Below are 18,691 nucleotides of genomic sequence, written 5' to 3' on the forward strand. Positions count from 1 at the left end.
GTAGTCTCTCGAGCCTCGCGTCAGCGACAGTTATAGTATACACATACAGCGGCGGAGAGAAGCGTTGCTATAGCAACGTGGCCTGTCGGCCGCTGTCGGATGCCACTGTCTTGGAGGAACGACGACGATAATGGTATACGGAATAGCTTATATGGTGTTTGGATCCGACCTGCTGGTACGATCTGTTGGGAACTCGGCGCTGACGCCCGTGGTTGTACCTGGGTCGCAAGCCCCAAGGGTAGCGTTGGCCTGGCGGCCTGGGGTACAACTGGAAGCATCCGAAGGTCCCGGCAAAGCATGAGTCGACTGGTAACAACGAAACAACTTGTTTATTTTAACATCGCAAAGAGTTGGTGGTCAGGTTTGACCGAAGTAGAGAGACGGGAGAGCACTTCACTCAACAGAAGAAATCGGAGCCCTCCTTTTGGCGTCCGGGGGCAGCTGTTTTTATACTCTCGCAGTTGAGGGCAAGAAGGAACCCCTCAAAAGACGAGCACGTGAATGTACAATGGGCTAATGGTGACGCACACTGTCGTAGCGATGCCGTAGCACCATGACGAGCACGATCTCGTAGCACCCTGTCGAGCACGATCTCGTAGCACCCTGTTGTAGCGCTGCCGGTCGGGCACAATGACTGTAATGAGAGGATGGTCCCTGCTTTGGCATCGCCTGTTTCGGGCACAATGACTGGAATGAGAGGATGGTCCCTGCTTTGGCATCGCCTGTTTCGGGCACAATGACTGGAATGAGAGGGTGGTCCCTGCTTTGGCATCGCCTGTTTCGGGCACAATGACTGGAATGAGAGGGTGGTCCCTGCTTTGGCATCGCCGCAGTCGCGCCTGGAAACACCTGCCGATGAGTGTTGCGGCGACGACGATCGGGCCAAAATGTCTGCCGCCCCGCCGCAGTCGCGCCGGCAAAACCACGTGTCGCAGGCGAAACGCAACAGACCGCCCCGCCGGGGGAAGGAGATCCCGATGGACAGGGGACTGCATCCGCTGTCCGGAGGGATGTCGCTCGATGATGCTCATAACCGAAGTCGGGCGTCCCCCGACGTTTCTTGAGCGCAGCGCACAGAGAAGGCCTCGTTCTCTCGTTCAGGTTCGCACGGGACACTGCAAAGTGACTTCGGGAGAGTTCACATTTTTGTTCTCGTTCCCGGCAAGTGTTAGAACTACGCTGAAACTCAACCGCTCAGTCAGCAAGCACGGCACAACCCTCACTAAGCCCTGCCAGGCTCTTTCCCCTTTTTATACCACTGCCTAGTTCCTTACAGTAGTCTAGCATCACTCAGAACGCGTCCACAAATTGAAAAATTGCACTAGAAAGCATATCATCACTTTGAAACACTAAACAAAAGCAATATGTTAAAAAAAATCCTGCCTCAGGAAGAAAAACATCAGTAACAAACAATTTTGAGGCTGATTCCTACGTTAGGGGCTTCGACTTAAGCCATCGGCGTTACCGTTGAGACTCCCCTTTTTGTAACGCACCTCAAAGGAATATTGTTGTAAAGCGAGGCTCCAGCGCAGGAGGCGGCCATTTTTGGGAGAGATGGTCTGCAGCCATTGGAGAGGGCAGTGATCCGTCTCAATGATAAACCTCGAGCCGGCTAGATAGCATGACAATTTCTGAACGGCCCACACGAGACACGCACACTCTTTCTCGGTGGCGCTATACGCCTGCTCACGACTGGACAGCTTACGACTAGCATACAGGACGGGGTGTTCTACTTCTCCATTTTCCCGTTGGCACAGTACAACGCCCATGCCTCGCTCACTAGCATCGCACTGAACAATGAACCCTTTTGTATAGTCTGGCGATCGTAGCACAGGCTGGCTTGTTAGGGCACTCTTTAGGGCGCTAAAAGCTCTTTCCTTTGTCTCGTCCCAGACGACTGTTTGAGGCTCTGTCTTTCTTAGAGCATCCGTCAGGGGAGCCGCGATATCAGAGTACCTAGGGATGTACCTCTGATAGTAGCCGGCGACACCCAAGAACGACCGAATATCGGTCTTGGTGCGCGGTTGCGGAAAGTCTCGCACAGCGGCCACTTTTATGTCAGAGGGGCGGCGACGACCCTGACCAATCACGTGACCGAGGTAGACAACCTCGGCCTGTGCTAACTGGCACTTAGGAGCCTTTACTGTCAAGCCTGCTTCGCGCAGGCGGGTTAGCACTGCCCGCAAGTGTGTCATATGCTCAGACCAGGATGCGGAGAATATCGCTACGTCGTCTAGATACGGTAAAGCGAATTCTTGCTGTCCCCGCAACACTTTATCCATGAGACTTGAAAAACAGTATGGCGCGTTCTTCAAACCAAAACTCAACACTTTAGGACGGAATGTTCCCATTGGTGAAATGAACGCCGCATACCTACTAGCCTCTTCTGTAAGTGGAACCTGCCAATAACCCCTGACAAGATCTAGGGTGGAAATAAACTGAGCGCTACTAACTTTCTCAAGGCGCTCCTCGATGTTAGGGATCGGATAAATTTGATCCTTAGTGATGGAATTAAGCCTGCGGTAGTCGACGCAAGGACGAGGTTCCTTGCCCGGTACCTCAACTAAAATCAAAGGGGAGGTATAATCACTCTCACCTGCCTCAATAACACCGAGCTGTAGCATTTTCTTTACCTCAGCCTCCATAATATCGCTCTGGCGGGGTGACACCCGATACGCCTTGGATCGTACTGGCTCTGTGGAGGTAAGTTCTATATCATGAGTAAGTACAGAAGTCCTACCAGGCCTCTCAGAGAACAGACCTTGAAACTCTTGTAATAGCTGGTGTAGTTCGGTTTTCTGCTCGGGCGACAGCGGTGCTTTACTGATAAGGTCACTAATGACTTGACCGGTGTCTTCCCTGTTCGTCACTGAGCCTAGTCCCGGAAGCTCGACCGGAAGCTCTTCAGGAACGTTTACCATCATGCACACCACTGCTTCCCTTTGTCTATAAGGTTTGAGCAGATTACAGTGGTAAACTTGCTGTGCTTTCCGCTTTCCTGGCAGACTTACCACGTAGTTAACGTCCGACAGTTTCTGAACAATTCGCGCTGGGCCCTCCCACTGCACGTCTAGTTTGTTGTTTAGCGATGTGCGCAATATCATGACCTCATCGCCAACCTCAAAACGACGGGCCCTGGCTGTCCGATCATAATAAACCTTGGCCCTCTGCTGGGCCTTTGTCATTGCTTCACCTGACAACTCCTGTGCCCTTCTTAAGCGTTCGAGGAGCTTAAGCACGTACTCCACCACGACTGGGTCGTCGCCCCTACCTTCCCACGATTCTCGAAGCATGCGAAGCGGAGATCGAAGCGAGCGACCGTACACCAGTTCAGCTGGCGAAAACCCCGTAGCCGCATGCGGCGCGGTTCTTAACGCAAACATCACCCCAGGCAGACACAGCTCCCAGTCAGTTCGATGTTCAAAACACAACGCTCTCAACACGCGCTTCATGACGGAGTGGAGCTTCTCAACGGAATTCGACTGTGGGTGGTACACTGAGCTGTGTAACAGCTTTACCCCACACCTTTCGAGAAAAGTTGTCGTCAAAGCGCTAGTAAACACTGTGCCCTGGTCTGATTGGATTTCCGCAGGGAAACCAACTCGCGCAAATATGGACAGTAGTGCATTAACTATCTCAACTGAGCTGAGTTCTTTAAGCGGCACTGCTTCAGGGAACTTTGTCGCTGGGCAGATCACAGTCAAAATGTGTCTGTACCCCGTGGCTGTTACCGGCAGAGGTCCCACAGTATCAATAACGAGCCGTCTAAAAGGCTCCGTAATGATAGGTACCAATTTCAACGGCGCCCTCGATTTGTCCCCTGGTTTGCCCACCCGCTGACAAGTGTCACATGTCCTCACGAAATGGTCTGCGTCCCGAAAACACCCTGGCCAATAGTACTCTTGCAAGAGACGGTCCTTAGTTTTCTTAACTCCTAGGTGTCCGGACCACGAACCCCCGTGTGACAAGCGCAACAGATCCTGACGATAGCATTGAGGCACGACCAGCTGATCGAACTCCACTCCTCTGCGGTCTAGATACTTCCGGTACAGGACTCCACCTTTTTCCACAAAACGCGCAGTTTTCCTGGCGATACCTTCTTTGACATTGCAGCGCACGTTTTCCAGGCTGCCATCCTTTTTTTGCTCGGCTATCAAAGCCGACCGGCTGACTTTTAGCAACCTATCAAGTCCGTCTGACGTAGGCGCGATGAGCAAATCAGTAGATAGCTCTTCTAACTTTCCCGAATCGGGATTTTCCTCTCCAGTATCTGGCGCCTTCAACGCTACAGACTCAATTTTATTCAGTTCGGGCGTGCTCTGAATATTAGCTTGCTGCGCCTCTGACCCTTTTTCGTTGTTTGATAACGTCGGCCCCGCAACTACCGCCTTTGCAGCGAGCTCCCGAACCTTCGATCTGGTTAAGGCCTGAACACTAGCTTCACCAAACAAAAGCCCCTTCTCGCGCAGGAGGTGATCGGACCTGTTTGAAAATAGGTACGGGTACTGGGGTGGCAGCATAGATGACACTGCCGCCTCCGTCTCAAGCGCTCCGAAAGGTCCTTCAATAAGCACTTTTGCTACCGGCAGACACACGCTATGAACTTCCACGGCTTGCTTGATCCATGCGCACTCGCCCGTGAACATATGGGGTTCTACATAAGACGGGTGAACTACATCCATCGTAGCTGCGGAATCGCGAAGCACTCGGCACTCTTTCCCGTTCACGAGGAGGTCTCGCATGTAAGGCTCGAGAAGCTTCATGTTCTCGTCAGTGCTGCCTATTGAAAAAAACACAACTTTTGGTGTTGTTTCCGGACACTGCGCCGAAAAGTGACCCGGCTTCTGGCACGTATAACACAAGCGCGCTCGCCTCATCTCGAACCGCTTTCTGCGTTTGGCTGCCGCCGTCTCTTTACGTTTGGTCGGACTGCTTTCGCTCGCATCCGCACTACGCGTGTCCCCCTTTAATCTCATGGGCGTGAACTTCGGCCTCTCAAACTTCGAGCCAAATTCACCCTTTTGACCGTCCTTAGCTCCGCGAGCCCGACGCGTCACAAACTCCTCGGCTAGCTCAGCGGCTTTAGCCACCGTACAAACGTCTGGCCTATCCAAGACCCAGTATCTCACGTTCTCAGGTAACCGACTATAAAACTGTTCTAGCCCGAAACACTGCAGAACTTTATCGTGGTCACCAAACGCTTTTTCTTCTTTGAGCCACTCCTGCATGTTCGACATAAGCCTATACGCAAACTCTGTATATGACTCACTTCTGCCTTTCTCATTTTCCCGAAACTTCCGACGGAACGCCTCCGCAGACAGCCGGTACTTTTTTAGAAGACTCGATTTCACTGTGTCGAAATCCTCTGCCTCCTCTCTATCCAAGCGAGCGACTACGTCGGCCGCCTCGCCGGGTAACAAAGTGAGCAAGCGCTGTGGCCACGTTTCCCGAGAGAACCCCTGCTTCTCGCACGTTCGCTCAAAGTTAACCAGGAACAAACCAATGTCCTCTCCAAGCTTAAACGGCCGCATCAGGTCAGTCATTTTGAACAATACTCGTTCTCCTGCACCGTGTGCCTGACTTCCATTACGAGCGCGTTCCATCTCTACCTCGAGACGCTTCATTTCCAAAGCGTGTTCGCGCTCTTCTTTTTCTTTCTGCTCTTTAAGTTCGCGCTCCTGTTTCTCTTTTTGCTCTTTAAGTTCGCGCTCATATTTCTCTTTTTGCTCTTTAAGTTCGCGCTCCTGTCTTTTTGACCTCTCCTCAATAGTCTCAAGGCATTCCGACAGCTCGTCATCCTCAGCCTCTAACTCAAGAATAGCCTTTAACAGTTCAGGTTTTCTTAGTTTGTCTGAGACATCCAGACCCAACTCTCTTGCAAGCTCCAACAATTTCGGTTTGCGCAACGACTTCAAATCCATGGCTGCTCTGAATGCTGCTTTCTCTACTGCTTACTATTGTCTTGCCGCAAACTAACCCGGCAGCAACGACAACCACAATTACCAGCTCTGTTTCTGACACTAACAAAAGCCTGGCAAAGCTCAGAAGAAGAAAGTCCCGCACTCACCAAACCTCGCAGCCAAGAGTCCAGCGCAGTCGTTCCGCTGCAGGCAACCAGTCATCACACAGGGCTCGTTGCACTGTTCCCGGATCGTCGTTGAGCTGCTCAGCATACAGTCAACTGCATCTCTTCGCTGCTGGCCTCCGTTGTCGCGATCTCACCGCTGGCAGACAGTTGTTTGAAGTCGTAGGCGATCTCACCGCTGCCAACCAGATGTTTGGATCCGACCTGCTGGTACGATCTGTTGGGAACTCGGCGCTGACGCCCGTGGTTGTACCTGGGTCGCAAGCCCCAAGGGTAGCGTTGGCCTGGCGGCCTGGGGTACAACTGGAAGCATCCGAAGGTCCCGGCAAAGCATGAGTCGACTGGTAACAACGAAACAACTTGTTTATTTTAACATCGCAAAGAGTTGGTGGTCAGGTTTGACCGAAGTAGAGAGACGGGAGAGCACTTCACTCAACAGAAGAAATCGGAGCCCTCCTTTTGGCGTCCGGGGGCAGCTGTTTTTATACTCTCGCAGTTGAGGGCAAGAAGGAACCCCTCAAAAGACGAGCACGTGAATGTACAATGGGCTAATGGTGACGCACACTGTCGTAGCGATGCCGTAGCACCATGTCGAGCACGATCTCGTAGCACCCTGTCGTGGCGCTGCCGGTCGGACACAATGACTGTAATGAGAGGATGGTCCCTGCTTTGGCATCGCCTGTTTCGGGCACAATGACTGGAATGAGAGGATGGTCCCTGCTTTGGCATCGCCTGTTTCGGGCACAATGACTGGAATGAGAGGGTGGTCCCTGCTTTGGCATCGCCTGTTTCGGGCACAATGACTGGAATGAGAGGGTGGTCCCTGCTTTGGCATCGCCGCAGTCGCGCCTGGAAACACCTGCCGATGAGTGTTGCGGCGACGACGATCGGGCCAAAATGTCTGCCGCCCCGCCGCAGTCGCGCCGGCAAAACCACGTGTCGCAGGCGAAACGCAACAATGGCGGCTCGTTCGTAATGCATACAGTGACGACCTCCGAGTTAATTCGAAAACGAGAAACTGGTGCGTCAGAACTGGACCGCACGGCCGGGTTATATGCAGAAAGCAAATGTACCGTTCCTGCATCTGTACACACAGTGTGATCATTTTCAAGTTCTCCGGAATTTGTAAACGACGCATGTGGCAGGTAGCAAATTGCTTTTCCCTGAGCTAGATTAGTCGAAGCGGCGGACAATACTATAGCACGAGAAATCGAAATGCATACGAGACTAATTAACAGAATATCGCTAATTAATGTCCTTGTTAATTGCTGTGTGGCACATTTTACAATTTACGAATTGTAGCCAGCGAGGTTGCAAGACGTCCATTCAAGTATTCCACTTCAAGTGAATCCACAAAATACTCCACTTCAAGTGAATCTCCAGGAGACACCAGTTTCGAGATATTATTTTCCAAAGTGTGGGACCGAATACATGGGCGTCCCAGTTACTCTTCTGTTTCAGTGCATAAAAGAGCGTTTTCTTAAAAAGGTAAATGGAGCAACAGTGCATTTTTAAGGCACGTTTGATGGCGCATGTCTCCAAACTGACTTTATTCTGGAAATCCACTCCAAGTGGATACGCCTTACAAAGTCACCGGCTACGTTCGTAAATTGCAACATTTGCTGTAAAGTAATTAATTCAATAGATAATTCGTTGATTTTTGTTAATTAGTCGCATATGTTTCGATTTCTGGGGCAAGTAATGTCCGTATCTCTGAGTAATCCAGCTCCAGGACTGCAACCAGGCTATTCTTAAAAAAAAATCCGTAAACTTTAAAAAATGATCATCCTATATATCCAAAATAACGACGTGAGACGAGCGGTTATAAGAACCACGGAAAAAGAGGCGGGTGTGGACTCAGCGCACGGCTTAGCATCGAGCCCGCGACCTGGCTCTTATGCAGCGGAACGATCGCGGTGGATCTAAGGAGAGCCGAGAAGATGGAGACCTTGTTCCGAAGCCAAGAGGGCTTTGTAATTAATTAATGAGCAGGCGAAGTGTACGCAAAGAGCTCAAGGAAACGTCCATGGAACAGCTGCCCCACACCAAGAAAGTCATGCTGCAGCTCGCCGGGAGGGGGGGGGGGGGGCTAGAAAGAAAGAAAAGGGCGCCAAAAGGACTTCTTCTTGGGCAAGTTGGTGCTTAGATTTCCTAGGTATACATTGTGGCGCAAAATACGTTTCTTGAAAAGGGACAGAAGAAAGGGAGACAGTGAAGCGCCAATTTTCTTATGCAGAAGCCTAGATAGCGCGCTTGGCATGTTGCTGCCACGATGTTCCGTGTCACCTTGTTCACATCGGGAAGCCTTGACGAAGAATTTCCGGGGAAGAGAGACCCGGAGCCCACTGTACGAGAAAGATGTTCCAAAAGGACTTCTTCTTGGGCAAGTTGGTGCTTAGATTTCCTATGTATACTTTGTGGCGCAAAATACATTTCTTGAAAAGGGACAGAAGGAAGGGAGAAAGTGAAGCGCCAATAAGACAGTGAAGCGCCAAGAAAAGGGCGCGTCCACACGCAGGCCCATAATATGCTGTTGCCGCAGATGGACCTGTCCCGCTTACCTTTTCAGTCGGCTGCACAAGAACTGGCAACAGCTTCGCGTGCTTTGCAACCAAACTCGGAGTCGCGTTAATTATTACCCAACATCTGGACTATACGTTTAGCCCAATGGGCGTGACAGCGCTATAAACCGGGAGTAGACAAATACACGCAACGCGTCCCCGTCTACATTAGCGGCCGTCAAGTGCCGTCTTCAATCCAAGGCCTATGCTTATAAGGTTTGGCCGTCTTTTTGACGTCCCTTGCTTAGACTGCGTAGCGCGCGTACCAGGTAGACGCGTTTAACGGCAGTCTTTTACCGAGCAATTACCTCATTACGGACTCGTAGAGCCTGCTGTTACCGGAAGAAAAAGAAACAAAAAAAAAAGACCAGAACTCTTCTTCAAGGTCGCGCTATCAGACTTCCACGTCGAGAGCCTACAGACCGCGCGCGCGTGGCCAGGAGCACGTTCGCGCCTGCCGGTCGCAAAGGGCCTATAGGGCTGATTTTAGGGCCCATTTACGCTCGAGCCGCCCATCGCCGCAAGCCGCACCGCACGCGTGCGGTCGCGCGAGAAAGATTGCGCGTATCAAACACTTGTGCACAAATTTCGGTTTACAATGTGTAAGGTATGCACTGTGTACACAATGTAAACGCTAATTTGTGCACAAGTGTTTGATACGCGCAATCTTTCTCGCGCGACCGCACGCGTGCGGTGCGGCTTGCGGCGATGGGCGGCTCGAACGTAAATGGGCCCTAAATCGGCCCTTACCTAGGCGCGCTGTCGGCAGTTTTTCTTTTTAATTTTTTTTCTTTGTTCGAGCTGCTGCTGCCTGCTGCTGCTTCTGACATTCCTCCCTCACTTGCACTGTCGCGGAGCCACCGTGCATATCGCGATTAGGGCCCTTCGCTCGCGGCCGTCTACATGCCCTCCCCCCTCCCCGGTTCGCCGGATTCGCTACCTACAGCCCGTTAGCCGCATGCCGACGTCGACACAGCGGCGCGGCGCGCTCGGAGCTGCGTTCCGTTTATAGTCCCATGTGGGTCGACGCTTTGTTTTCGCTCGAGGCGGGTGTGCGCGCTCCCATACTTTTTTTGTGTGTGTGTGTGTGTGTGTGTGTGTGTGTGTGTGTGTGTGTGTGTGTGTGTGTGTGTGTGTGTGTGTGTGTGTGTGTGTGTGTGTGTGGGCGCGCGCGCGCGCGCGCGCGAGCGAGCGAGCGAGCGAACGAACGAACGAACGCGTGCTGCAATGCGTACTGCAGCGTTGCCGCCGGGCTTGGGCCCTTTCCAGCCCCCTTAGTATAGGGTGAACGTGTTCATCAGTGTGTATGTGTGTGCGTGTGTATGTATACACTTACAGACGGTATATATAATATACACGCTGCGGGACAACAACACACAACGAGTGCTCTCTCTCTACACTAGAGCGGGTCACTCGGTATGGAGGGCAGCGAGCGGGCGCGTTCCGTCGCGGGGCGTTGTGTGAACGCTAGCCGCCGCGAAGCGGCGACACTGCACGCTTTGTGCGCGAGCCGCGGTATGTAGAAACGGGTGGACACGTGTGTAGCGATATATATATATATGGAGAGAGAGATTGGTTGGCAGCAGCGAAGAGGAAAGCGGGTGTTCGGCTAGCATAGGGCGACGTGAAATCAGTGTGTGTGTTAGAAGTGATTTTAAAGAGAATGGAAGAGATAAGTGCAGTGCCGTAACTGTCTCTCAGAGGAGAGAGAGAGAGGACACCTCAACAGCACTGCGCAGGGAAAGGGATGTGGGGAGAAAAAGATGAAGAGAGAGGAAAGAAGGCGGGAGGGGCCAACCCTCGTGTGCTCGCGGGTACGTGGTGTCGCAACACACCATGAAATCAGCATCCGATTACATAGCACCACCTGTCGATGGAATCGAGTGTAACGTAATGAAATGCCCGCTGCAGCGGAACCGCTTAGATCTTGTTTTGTTTTAATGAGCGCTGAAATGGCTGCATGTATACACCTACAGACCAGGTGAAAAGAAAACTGTGTTCCGCTTGACACGGAAGAGTAACGTCAAAAACCCTTCGAAGACACGGCGCACGCTGGGGCGCTAGCTGTGGGAAAACCCGGGTCCGAGCCACAGTAAGCTGTTCAGAGTACAGTCACGCGCCAGTCTTCCTCGTGAGGACCTCGCTGCAGCTGTATATATGATGGAATCGCTCGAGGCAAGAGTGACAGCGTTTCTAACGACCTCTGGAAATTTAGGTGCGGAACATCGTTCAGTTATAACACTCTCTTGTTGGGGATGACCAGAAAGACTCGGGGAGGACAAATTTCGACGAGGTACTTGGCGAACTGGCGCGAAATATGAATAATGAGGGAATCAAATTTCACGCTTGAAGATCAGCAACCAGTAAACAAGAGCCATCTTCACTCACAAAACCTCGTGAACATGCACCACGACACATCGTACCGCGATATCTGCATATGACGTCATGGTAAATCTGTGAACGTCACTGACGGATACGGGCGTCTCAGCTTGGGCGTGAATTCGAGTTGAGTTCCGAGCGTGTAATCTACTGGTCTGCAGCCTGATTTTGTACACGTATACGTCTCTTAAACGCTGCCACTCATGGGCTGTGAATACCGAAAATTTCCAGCTGCACTGCTTACGATAAATCCGGAGCGAAGCTGCGGATTTATACAATTAAGTATGCAACTATGAGCAAGTCTGCAAACCGACGGGGTCTGGCGTTGAATGAAGAAAACCGCTTGGAACCGCACCACTCAACAATGATAGGCAAGTGTTCAAAAGTACCTGTCAACCAGACCTTGAGGGTCGAGAAAAACTATAGAACTAGTAGCTGGGCTTGTTATCCATCATGGTTCCGACGGCTTCAGAGGGCAAGAAAACGCACACACATATACGCGCGCACTCACACGCACAAACACCCGACCCCCTCAGCCGTCGGCAAAGTCGCCCTGGAAAAGCACTCTCAAATTCGCAGAACACACCGCTACTATAAAAATCACCTCCTCTTTCCCAATAGGCGACTCGGTTGCCCCGCCCAATCTTGTTTACATATATCTTGTCAAGTGGGTCGACCCACTCCTTTGAGACACGCAGATCCGATCCGCTTCGACTCGCTAGCGTGTCCATGAACCAAACGACAGGTATCCCATCCTAAAAAAGCCGGCTCGACCCGACGTTGTCGGATGCACGTCAACGCCCGTAGTTTTCAACACGGTGGCTCCGAGATACCGAAACACGGTCGCCGCACACGTGCTCGTTTTGTCCATCACTATATGCGACGCGACAGATGACACAAGGAGGCATATACTCAAATACTTATGGTAACTGACCAAACCGAAAGTGCATTGACGTTCCGGAACCCATACGGGTTCGTCGTTCACAATACGAAACCGCATGTTCCTTTCCTTGAACACAATGGTGGTGAACAAGGAGTGTGTGATCGTGAACAAGTAATCCGTACGGGCTCCTCAAACGTTGGTCGACTTTTGACTCGGTCAGCGACCTCTGTGTCTTTTCTAATACGCTACGCAAGACCAGTTTTCGTCGAACTCTTGGCCAAGAGGATGTACGCACCGCGGTCGTTGAAGAAGCAGGCCGGCGACGACGCGCTCTCAGCCAGCGGCGGAGGCCTCCAGGGATGGTAGCGGGCGCTTCCCGACGCGAGAGCCGCGGTGGCCGTGCCTCCGCCGAGCCACTCGGGAAGTCCGCACGCCGACGAGACGCCGCAGGTCTTTCCCGAGACGTCAGCCGCAGCGCATCCCGGGCACGTCGGTCCGTAGAACGCGGAGAACTCTAAACCGCACACCGACACCTGGACACCGAACGTCGGCACCGGAGACCAGGAACACGGTGCCATCGGGAGGGAGGAAAGGCGCTCCCTAAAAACAGGCGATCGCTAGCTGGACCACCGCAGACCAGCGGGCCGTCGCCTACAGACTGCGACGACGTGACCACAAGCTTCCATCACCTCCTAGCGCTGAGGCTGCCGTTCCGCTTTGAAGATAAACGCTTCCAGCGGTGCCCTTCTCCTTCGTCGAGGTCGTCGACGCAAGTTTCGGATGGTTTAGCGGCGCTCCTGGGTGATCATTATCCGGATGTCGCTCTTCCGATGATGCTACGTGACAGATAAGAGGGGACCGCTCTTTTCAAGCCTCCGCGCAGTCCGCCGTCGCTAGAGTCCAGATAAGGGTTGTGCGAGACATTTGCGTGTATACGCGGGCCGCAGCACAGTAGCCGTCGCCGCCGCAACCGCGAGGCTTCCATTGACGGAGAGGCCCGGATAAGGGTGCAGCAAGAAAGTACTGACGCCTGCACGAGTCCGAAGTGTCAGCGCGTTCACCGATACAACGTGTTCGGACCCTCGTTACGCTCCATGTGGAAGAACGGTGAGTCCTGTCCTCGCAAGAACCACTGTGAATTCCAGCTTGACGTTTCGAACGAGCATGCTTGGTCGCGAGAAGCGCCCGTCTGTACACCTCCCACAGTGTGACATCAACAACCTTGATGACTGTTCCACGGCCCCGAAGACTCGCAGCATACGCGCCCTACAGACGATGGTGAGCATTCAGACGTGTCGAAGACGGGTGAATGATCGGGTGAAGTCGTGTCCGTGCATGTCCGTTGAGAATCCAAACCTTGGCGGAATTTAGCCTTCTATCGACGACCTTATGATTCTGACACTGACGTTCACGCACCCTGAATCCCACAGGCATTTGGCACACCTATATCGCAGCAGTGTTCAGGAGCTGCTTTCACTGATGCACTGCGCGCTAGATGAAGGTATGACACGGAAGACCCTATTTAGAAGGGCGACAACTGTTAGCAACATAACTGCTGCTGATTTAACACCATAGCTTCTTGTGATCATGAAATGAACAGCCACCACACCACAGCGAGAACCGCATATCATTGGTGACGCTGTTATCCATCCTTGAGCGATCAAGAAGCCACGACCACAATTAAGCAGAGCTCAAGACGGCTCCACCTCATGTCCAAGAGCTTTCATTGAACAAGGAAAACCGGAAATGCTAATGTTAAATCGGGGAATCACCTGAGCACCGCTCGCACGCCCTACTTCCGTGGCATTTGCACTTGCACTTGGATGCCCGTGGTAACAACGCCGTGACCTTGACAAAGTCTCCTTTTCTTTCCTTCTCTTTCAGTGCTGCAAAGGCGGGCTATTCAGAGCATTCCACACCATTCGCTTACCGTTTTAAATACCGACCCGTGAGCTTATACCATGGCGACAGCATCCGCCAAGCGTTGACCTTGAACTGAGCATCTGCGGCCTATCGTCTCTATTTTCACCGCCGAGGCCTCGGAATCTTCGTTGTTCAAAACGCTTTCTTCTAGACAGGCGTCCGGAAAGGTCTCTTACCATCCTAAAGGCATCTAAACGTCTCTGGCACATAATCCACAGAGCGGCGGGGAGATAGGGTGATTCATCGGCGGCCGTCCGATCAGTAGGACTTGTCCTGAACACGGCCGAGTTGCAGACGCCAAACAATCCAGCGTTCAGTATCTGGCCTTCGCCGTCGCGTCGACCTCTTCTTCAGTCCTTTTTGCTGATTCAGTCCCGTTTAAAAACGCTGCGGGCTGTTTGAACACGTCAGAACGCTGGCCGCGGACATCTCGCTCGTCGAAACGGCGCGCTGCTTACCGTAAACATGGCAACCGCGTTCCGGGAGAGGCAACCGTTCCGACCCGCTGCCAGGAAACCGACGGCTCTTCTTGTGAGCAAGGCGTGTCCGCGAATCCCGTTCGGTCCGGACTGGGTGTCTTTCCTGCTTCGTGGAGGTCGTCGCCGGCATGGCAGACAAGACCGACGGCGAGAGGAGCCACCTCCCACCGAGAACCCCCCCGTACGCGCGGCGCCGACGTTACTAGTTCGGCGCTCTGTTGTCGGGACTAATACTGCACGGTGTATGTATACACATACGAGCATGGAGAAGGGGGGCACCGCGACGGCTGGCCCACGATGGAGCCGAAAGCGCACGCGCGTTGGGGTGACGCGCTGCGATCACGTGACCAAGCCCGGGATCGATCGAACGCGCAAGGTTGATTCCCTACTTCCCCACCACCGGCGCGGAAGTCGCGTGCACTGAGTGCACTGTTGGGGCAAAAGACACCGTCGTTAGCCAGCCATGTACTTCAATCTGGCTCGCGATCATGTACCGCCGCTGTGTCACTCCGCGAGTACCGCTTGGAGGCTTGTTCTGAACCAATAATTCAGGCGGAACCCGAGATGTTTTGTAATGTAGCTCTTGCATTTATTTATTTCCTTAACGCGTGATGGGGTCGATTAATACGCACGAACATGAGACGAGAACTGAAAGGGCCAAGGGGCGGGACTACGTTCTGCAGCGCAGTGAACCGACGAGCCAGCTGGCGCACTTCGGCGTTACCGCAACTGCACAGAACTAAACTGACACCCAGTGCGAGTGTCCTCGTTGCCTGTTAAAACGGTTGTGGGGTATTGGGGAAACGCTGACGAAAGGCTAGGGAGCAGAGGGTCGTGCAGAGACAGAGAAAGGGAGAGGGAAGTTGGCGATATTGCCATATGGGCACCTGGCTCCCGTTGGGCGAATAAAGAAGTGAGAGAGAGAAAGAAGAAAGACGTGGCGCTTGTGACCCCAGCTCCAAAGGTTGATGACGTCACGAAAGTTCGGGACCGGCCGCCGCGCTATATTGAAATCCATCAGAATTCCAGCGTGACAGTGACAGCGCTGCGCGCATATATACACTCGTCATTCCGATCGAAGTAAAAATAGGCGCACAAATGTTCGGAAGTGAGTAGGAAATAATAAAATTGAGTTGAAGCAAGTAGCTGGTCGACTTTTGCATTCTCCAGCCACTGTTTTGTCAGTCATTGACATGTCGCTTGTATTCGCGAACTCAAATATCGATTAAGACGCCGTGCTTTTCACGTGATATTGCATAACTGTGGGAAGATTCAACTCAACGAAGTGCTCGTGAACACTATAACACTGTTTCGTACGGTGTATACGTCAGCCTCATCTTCATCAGCCTATCATTACGTCCACTGGGCAGGACGAAGGCCTATCCGAGCGATTTCGAATTATCCCTGTCTTGCGCTAGCTCATTCCAACTTGAGCCTGTTAATTTCGTAATTCCATCACCCACCTAATTTTCTGCTGTCGTCGACTGTACTTCCCTTCCCTTGGCACCCGTTCTGTAATTTTAATGTCCGACCGGTTATCTACTTGACGTGTCACATGGCATGCCCAGCTCCATTTTCTTTTCTCGTAATGTCAACTAGAATATCGGTTATGCCCGTCTGCTCTCTTCTGATCCGCGCACCGCTCTCCCTTGCGTGTGTGTGTGCTTACTAGAAGACGGGGGACCGTGTGTGTGTGTGTGTGTGTGTGTGTGTGTGTGTGTGTGTGTGTGTGTGTGTGTGTGTGTGTGTGTGTGTGTGTGTGTGTGTGTGTGTGTGTGTGTGTGTGTGTGTGTGTGTGTGTGTGTGTGTGTGTGTGTGTGTGTGTGTGGAGAAATTCATGTTGAGAAACACTAGAAACTTATATTTTCGTAAATAAAATAAAATAAAATATTGATGAAATATTTGTAAACATGAGAAACATATGCTTCGTTCGCGCTATACCATCGGCATTCTCTACCTTGAAGCCACGTGAACCTCTGTCGGAAGCAACTCACGAGTACGAGAGCTTCAACGCCCCAATAACCGAAGCGTTAGCTTATGGGCATGCCAATCTGCAAAAAAAAAAAAAAAAAAAAGCAAATGCAGAAAAGGAAATAACCGTGCGAGTGACACAACGACACAGCTGCAGGTCCCATTCGCACAGAGGCCAACGTAATATCCCTTTAAACCTTCTTTCCTTTCGGCTGGAAATAACCTGTTGTATTACGCAAATAACGTGCGTTCACGTCGAACGCGGACGATGGCGTGCATACAGATTGGCTCCTTGTAACAACAGTCGGATGTGCGTAAGAGTACACGTCGAGACAAGGATCGGTCGATGTTTCGAATACAAACTTTCGATGCCTCCGAGAGACTGAAACGATCCGTGCACACGGCATGCACTGGATTTCGCAAGAAAGCTCTCGTACTTTATTTAGCCACTGTTGCTCAATTCGGTCGAGCTCGGCTTGCGCGCTGTCGGAGAGTCTGTACGTGAAAACTGATGTGAGGCCACGTGTGATCGATAGCGCATTGAGAACTAAAAACAGAGCCTGTATTGGAACACAGTCATGCTTACGCATGCAAGCTAGTCAGGTTAAGATACTGAAGCCAGGGGAGAAAATGATAATAGAAGCATAGGAAATGTTGGGCTAATAAAATCAACAGATCGGAAGAAAATTATTAACTGAGCGGATGAACTGTATTTGCAATGAACGTACGCTTATGTACTTTAACACGCAATTTTTTTATTTGTTTCTTTAATACTGAATTGCTAAATTTCTAACCGCTAGTCGCAAACAGCGAGAGAGGTCTTTGATGAAAGACGGGGTGGTCCGCCAGAGAAGTTCTACTTCATACTTCGCGAAGGGTATCGGAACCGTACATGAAATAAAAATAAAAAAGAGCTAAAGGCGGTGAAGATGATTGTATTAAATTAGAGAGTTATGCAGGCGTGCTATGTTCACGTTCTAGCTATGGAAATATCTGAAAAATCTACACACTATGGGCTCACCGCAGACAGCCTTTGGATATGGAGAGTCATACTACGACGTGAATTAAGATTTGTACGTTCTCATTTCTTTTTGTTCCCCTTCTTTTCTATTTCTGTTTTATCATATATAGGCCACGTCTTCGCGACAGAGATGACGTAAACAGTATAGAAACACAATTTTCACGTGAATGTGGCTCCGCCGCGGCCGGCAAGCGAACCCGCGACCTCTCACGGGGGCCTCCGAGATAGGACAGCGCTGCCCGATCTCTGCGGCGGTTTGCGAGAGACACCGCGGCTCATTGCCGTCCTCGTTGCCATGACGTATCTACTCGATCTGCCTGCAAAGGTCAAAGTTATGAACCGTGTCCGCCTTTGCTCGTCCTGATTGGTATGTGCTTGCGTTGTTAATTATACGTAACTTATCAACGGCTTCGACATCGACGGATACCTAAATAATTGCGCACAGTTGCAATTACTGTTATATCAGATAAGAATCTAGCTGGAGCGGGGGAACTCCTCAATTATCGAAACGACACAATGCCTATAGCTGGCACAGATCTCCAACGGTACACAACGCCGGTCTGGGATTATTAAAATCAGGTTCGATAAATTTAATTGCGAGGTTTTACGTGCCGATTTGACCACGTTCTGATTATGACGCGCGCCGTACATGGGTGACTACGGATTAATTTTGAGCACCTGGGGTTCTTTAACGTGCCCCTTTATCGAAGTGCACGAGCACACTGCACCCATCGGAACGCGGCAGGTGTCGAACCTGCGACCTCCAGCTCGGCAGTATAGAACGTCACAGCGACAGAGCCGCGACGGCGGCTATAGGATGATGACGATAGATGAAGTGACGAACAGAGGGATGAAGCGCGCTTACAGTGTACAAGCACGTGATCACTGGGTCAAGTCAAACTTTTCGAATTTGAGCCCGTGTTGTGCAGAGAACGAAGAAAGGATTGGATGGGCCCGTAGACTGAAGTTGCGTGCTATACCGCTAAACGCAAGAATTATAATTCTTAACGAATGCTGGAAGCGCAAAAAAGAGGGACCATGGACAAGAAAGAAGAGATGACGATCGAACGCATCGTCCTTTTTTCCTTCTTTGTTTTTTTTTTTGGGGGGGGGGAGGGGTCCCTTTTTAGCGCGTTTAACATTCATTACGAACTGAAATGACCTCGCCCAACCTGCTGTATGTTACTGCAAGAATGAAAATTTCTGCGACAACGGCTGGCTGTCGAGACGGGCAAGAGAAGATGGGCAACGCGCGTACATCGATTGAGCAGGTAGAGAGGGTGAACGCAATCTCGAAAAAATAACGCGCGACATGTTCAATTAAACGCAAGCAGACATTGTATTGAAGGCAACAGAAAGTCAGCAATACACAACAGAATCTCTGCCAGA

The 18,691-nt window shown here is 51.6% G+C and overlaps 2 protein-coding genes across 4 annotated transcripts in view; one reads left to right on the top strand and one right to left on the bottom strand.

The window, feature by feature from the left end:
• The window catches only part of LOC142560422 (uncharacterized), a 101,500-nt gene that overhangs the window by 51,232 nt on the left and 31,577 nt on the right, over positions 1 to 18,691 (bottom strand). The window contains exon 1 of one of the 3 annotated variants that reach the window (XM_075672524.1): positions 12,204 to 12,501. The exons of the other annotated variants lie outside the window; for them this stretch is intronic. Coding sequence (XP_075528639.1) covers positions 12,204 to 12,486 — 283 coding nt within the window. The 5' untranslated portion in view covers positions 12,487 to 12,501. Of the gene's footprint in view, positions 1 to 12,203; positions 12,502 to 18,691 lie in introns of those variants that run through there. 3 annotated transcript variants of the gene reach the window in all.
• Positions 1 to 18,691, top strand: part of Synj (synaptojanin) — a 117,309-nt gene that overhangs the window by 18,527 nt on the left and 80,091 nt on the right. The gene's annotated exons all lie outside the window — the stretch shown is intronic.

The sequence above is a fragment of the Dermacentor variabilis genome, chromosome 10 (genome assembly GCF_050947875.1).
Source record: "Dermacentor variabilis isolate Ectoservices chromosome 10, ASM5094787v1, whole genome shotgun sequence".
In the NCBI taxonomy this organism is placed as follows: Eukaryota; Metazoa; Arthropoda; class Arachnida; order Ixodida; family Ixodidae; genus Dermacentor; species Dermacentor variabilis.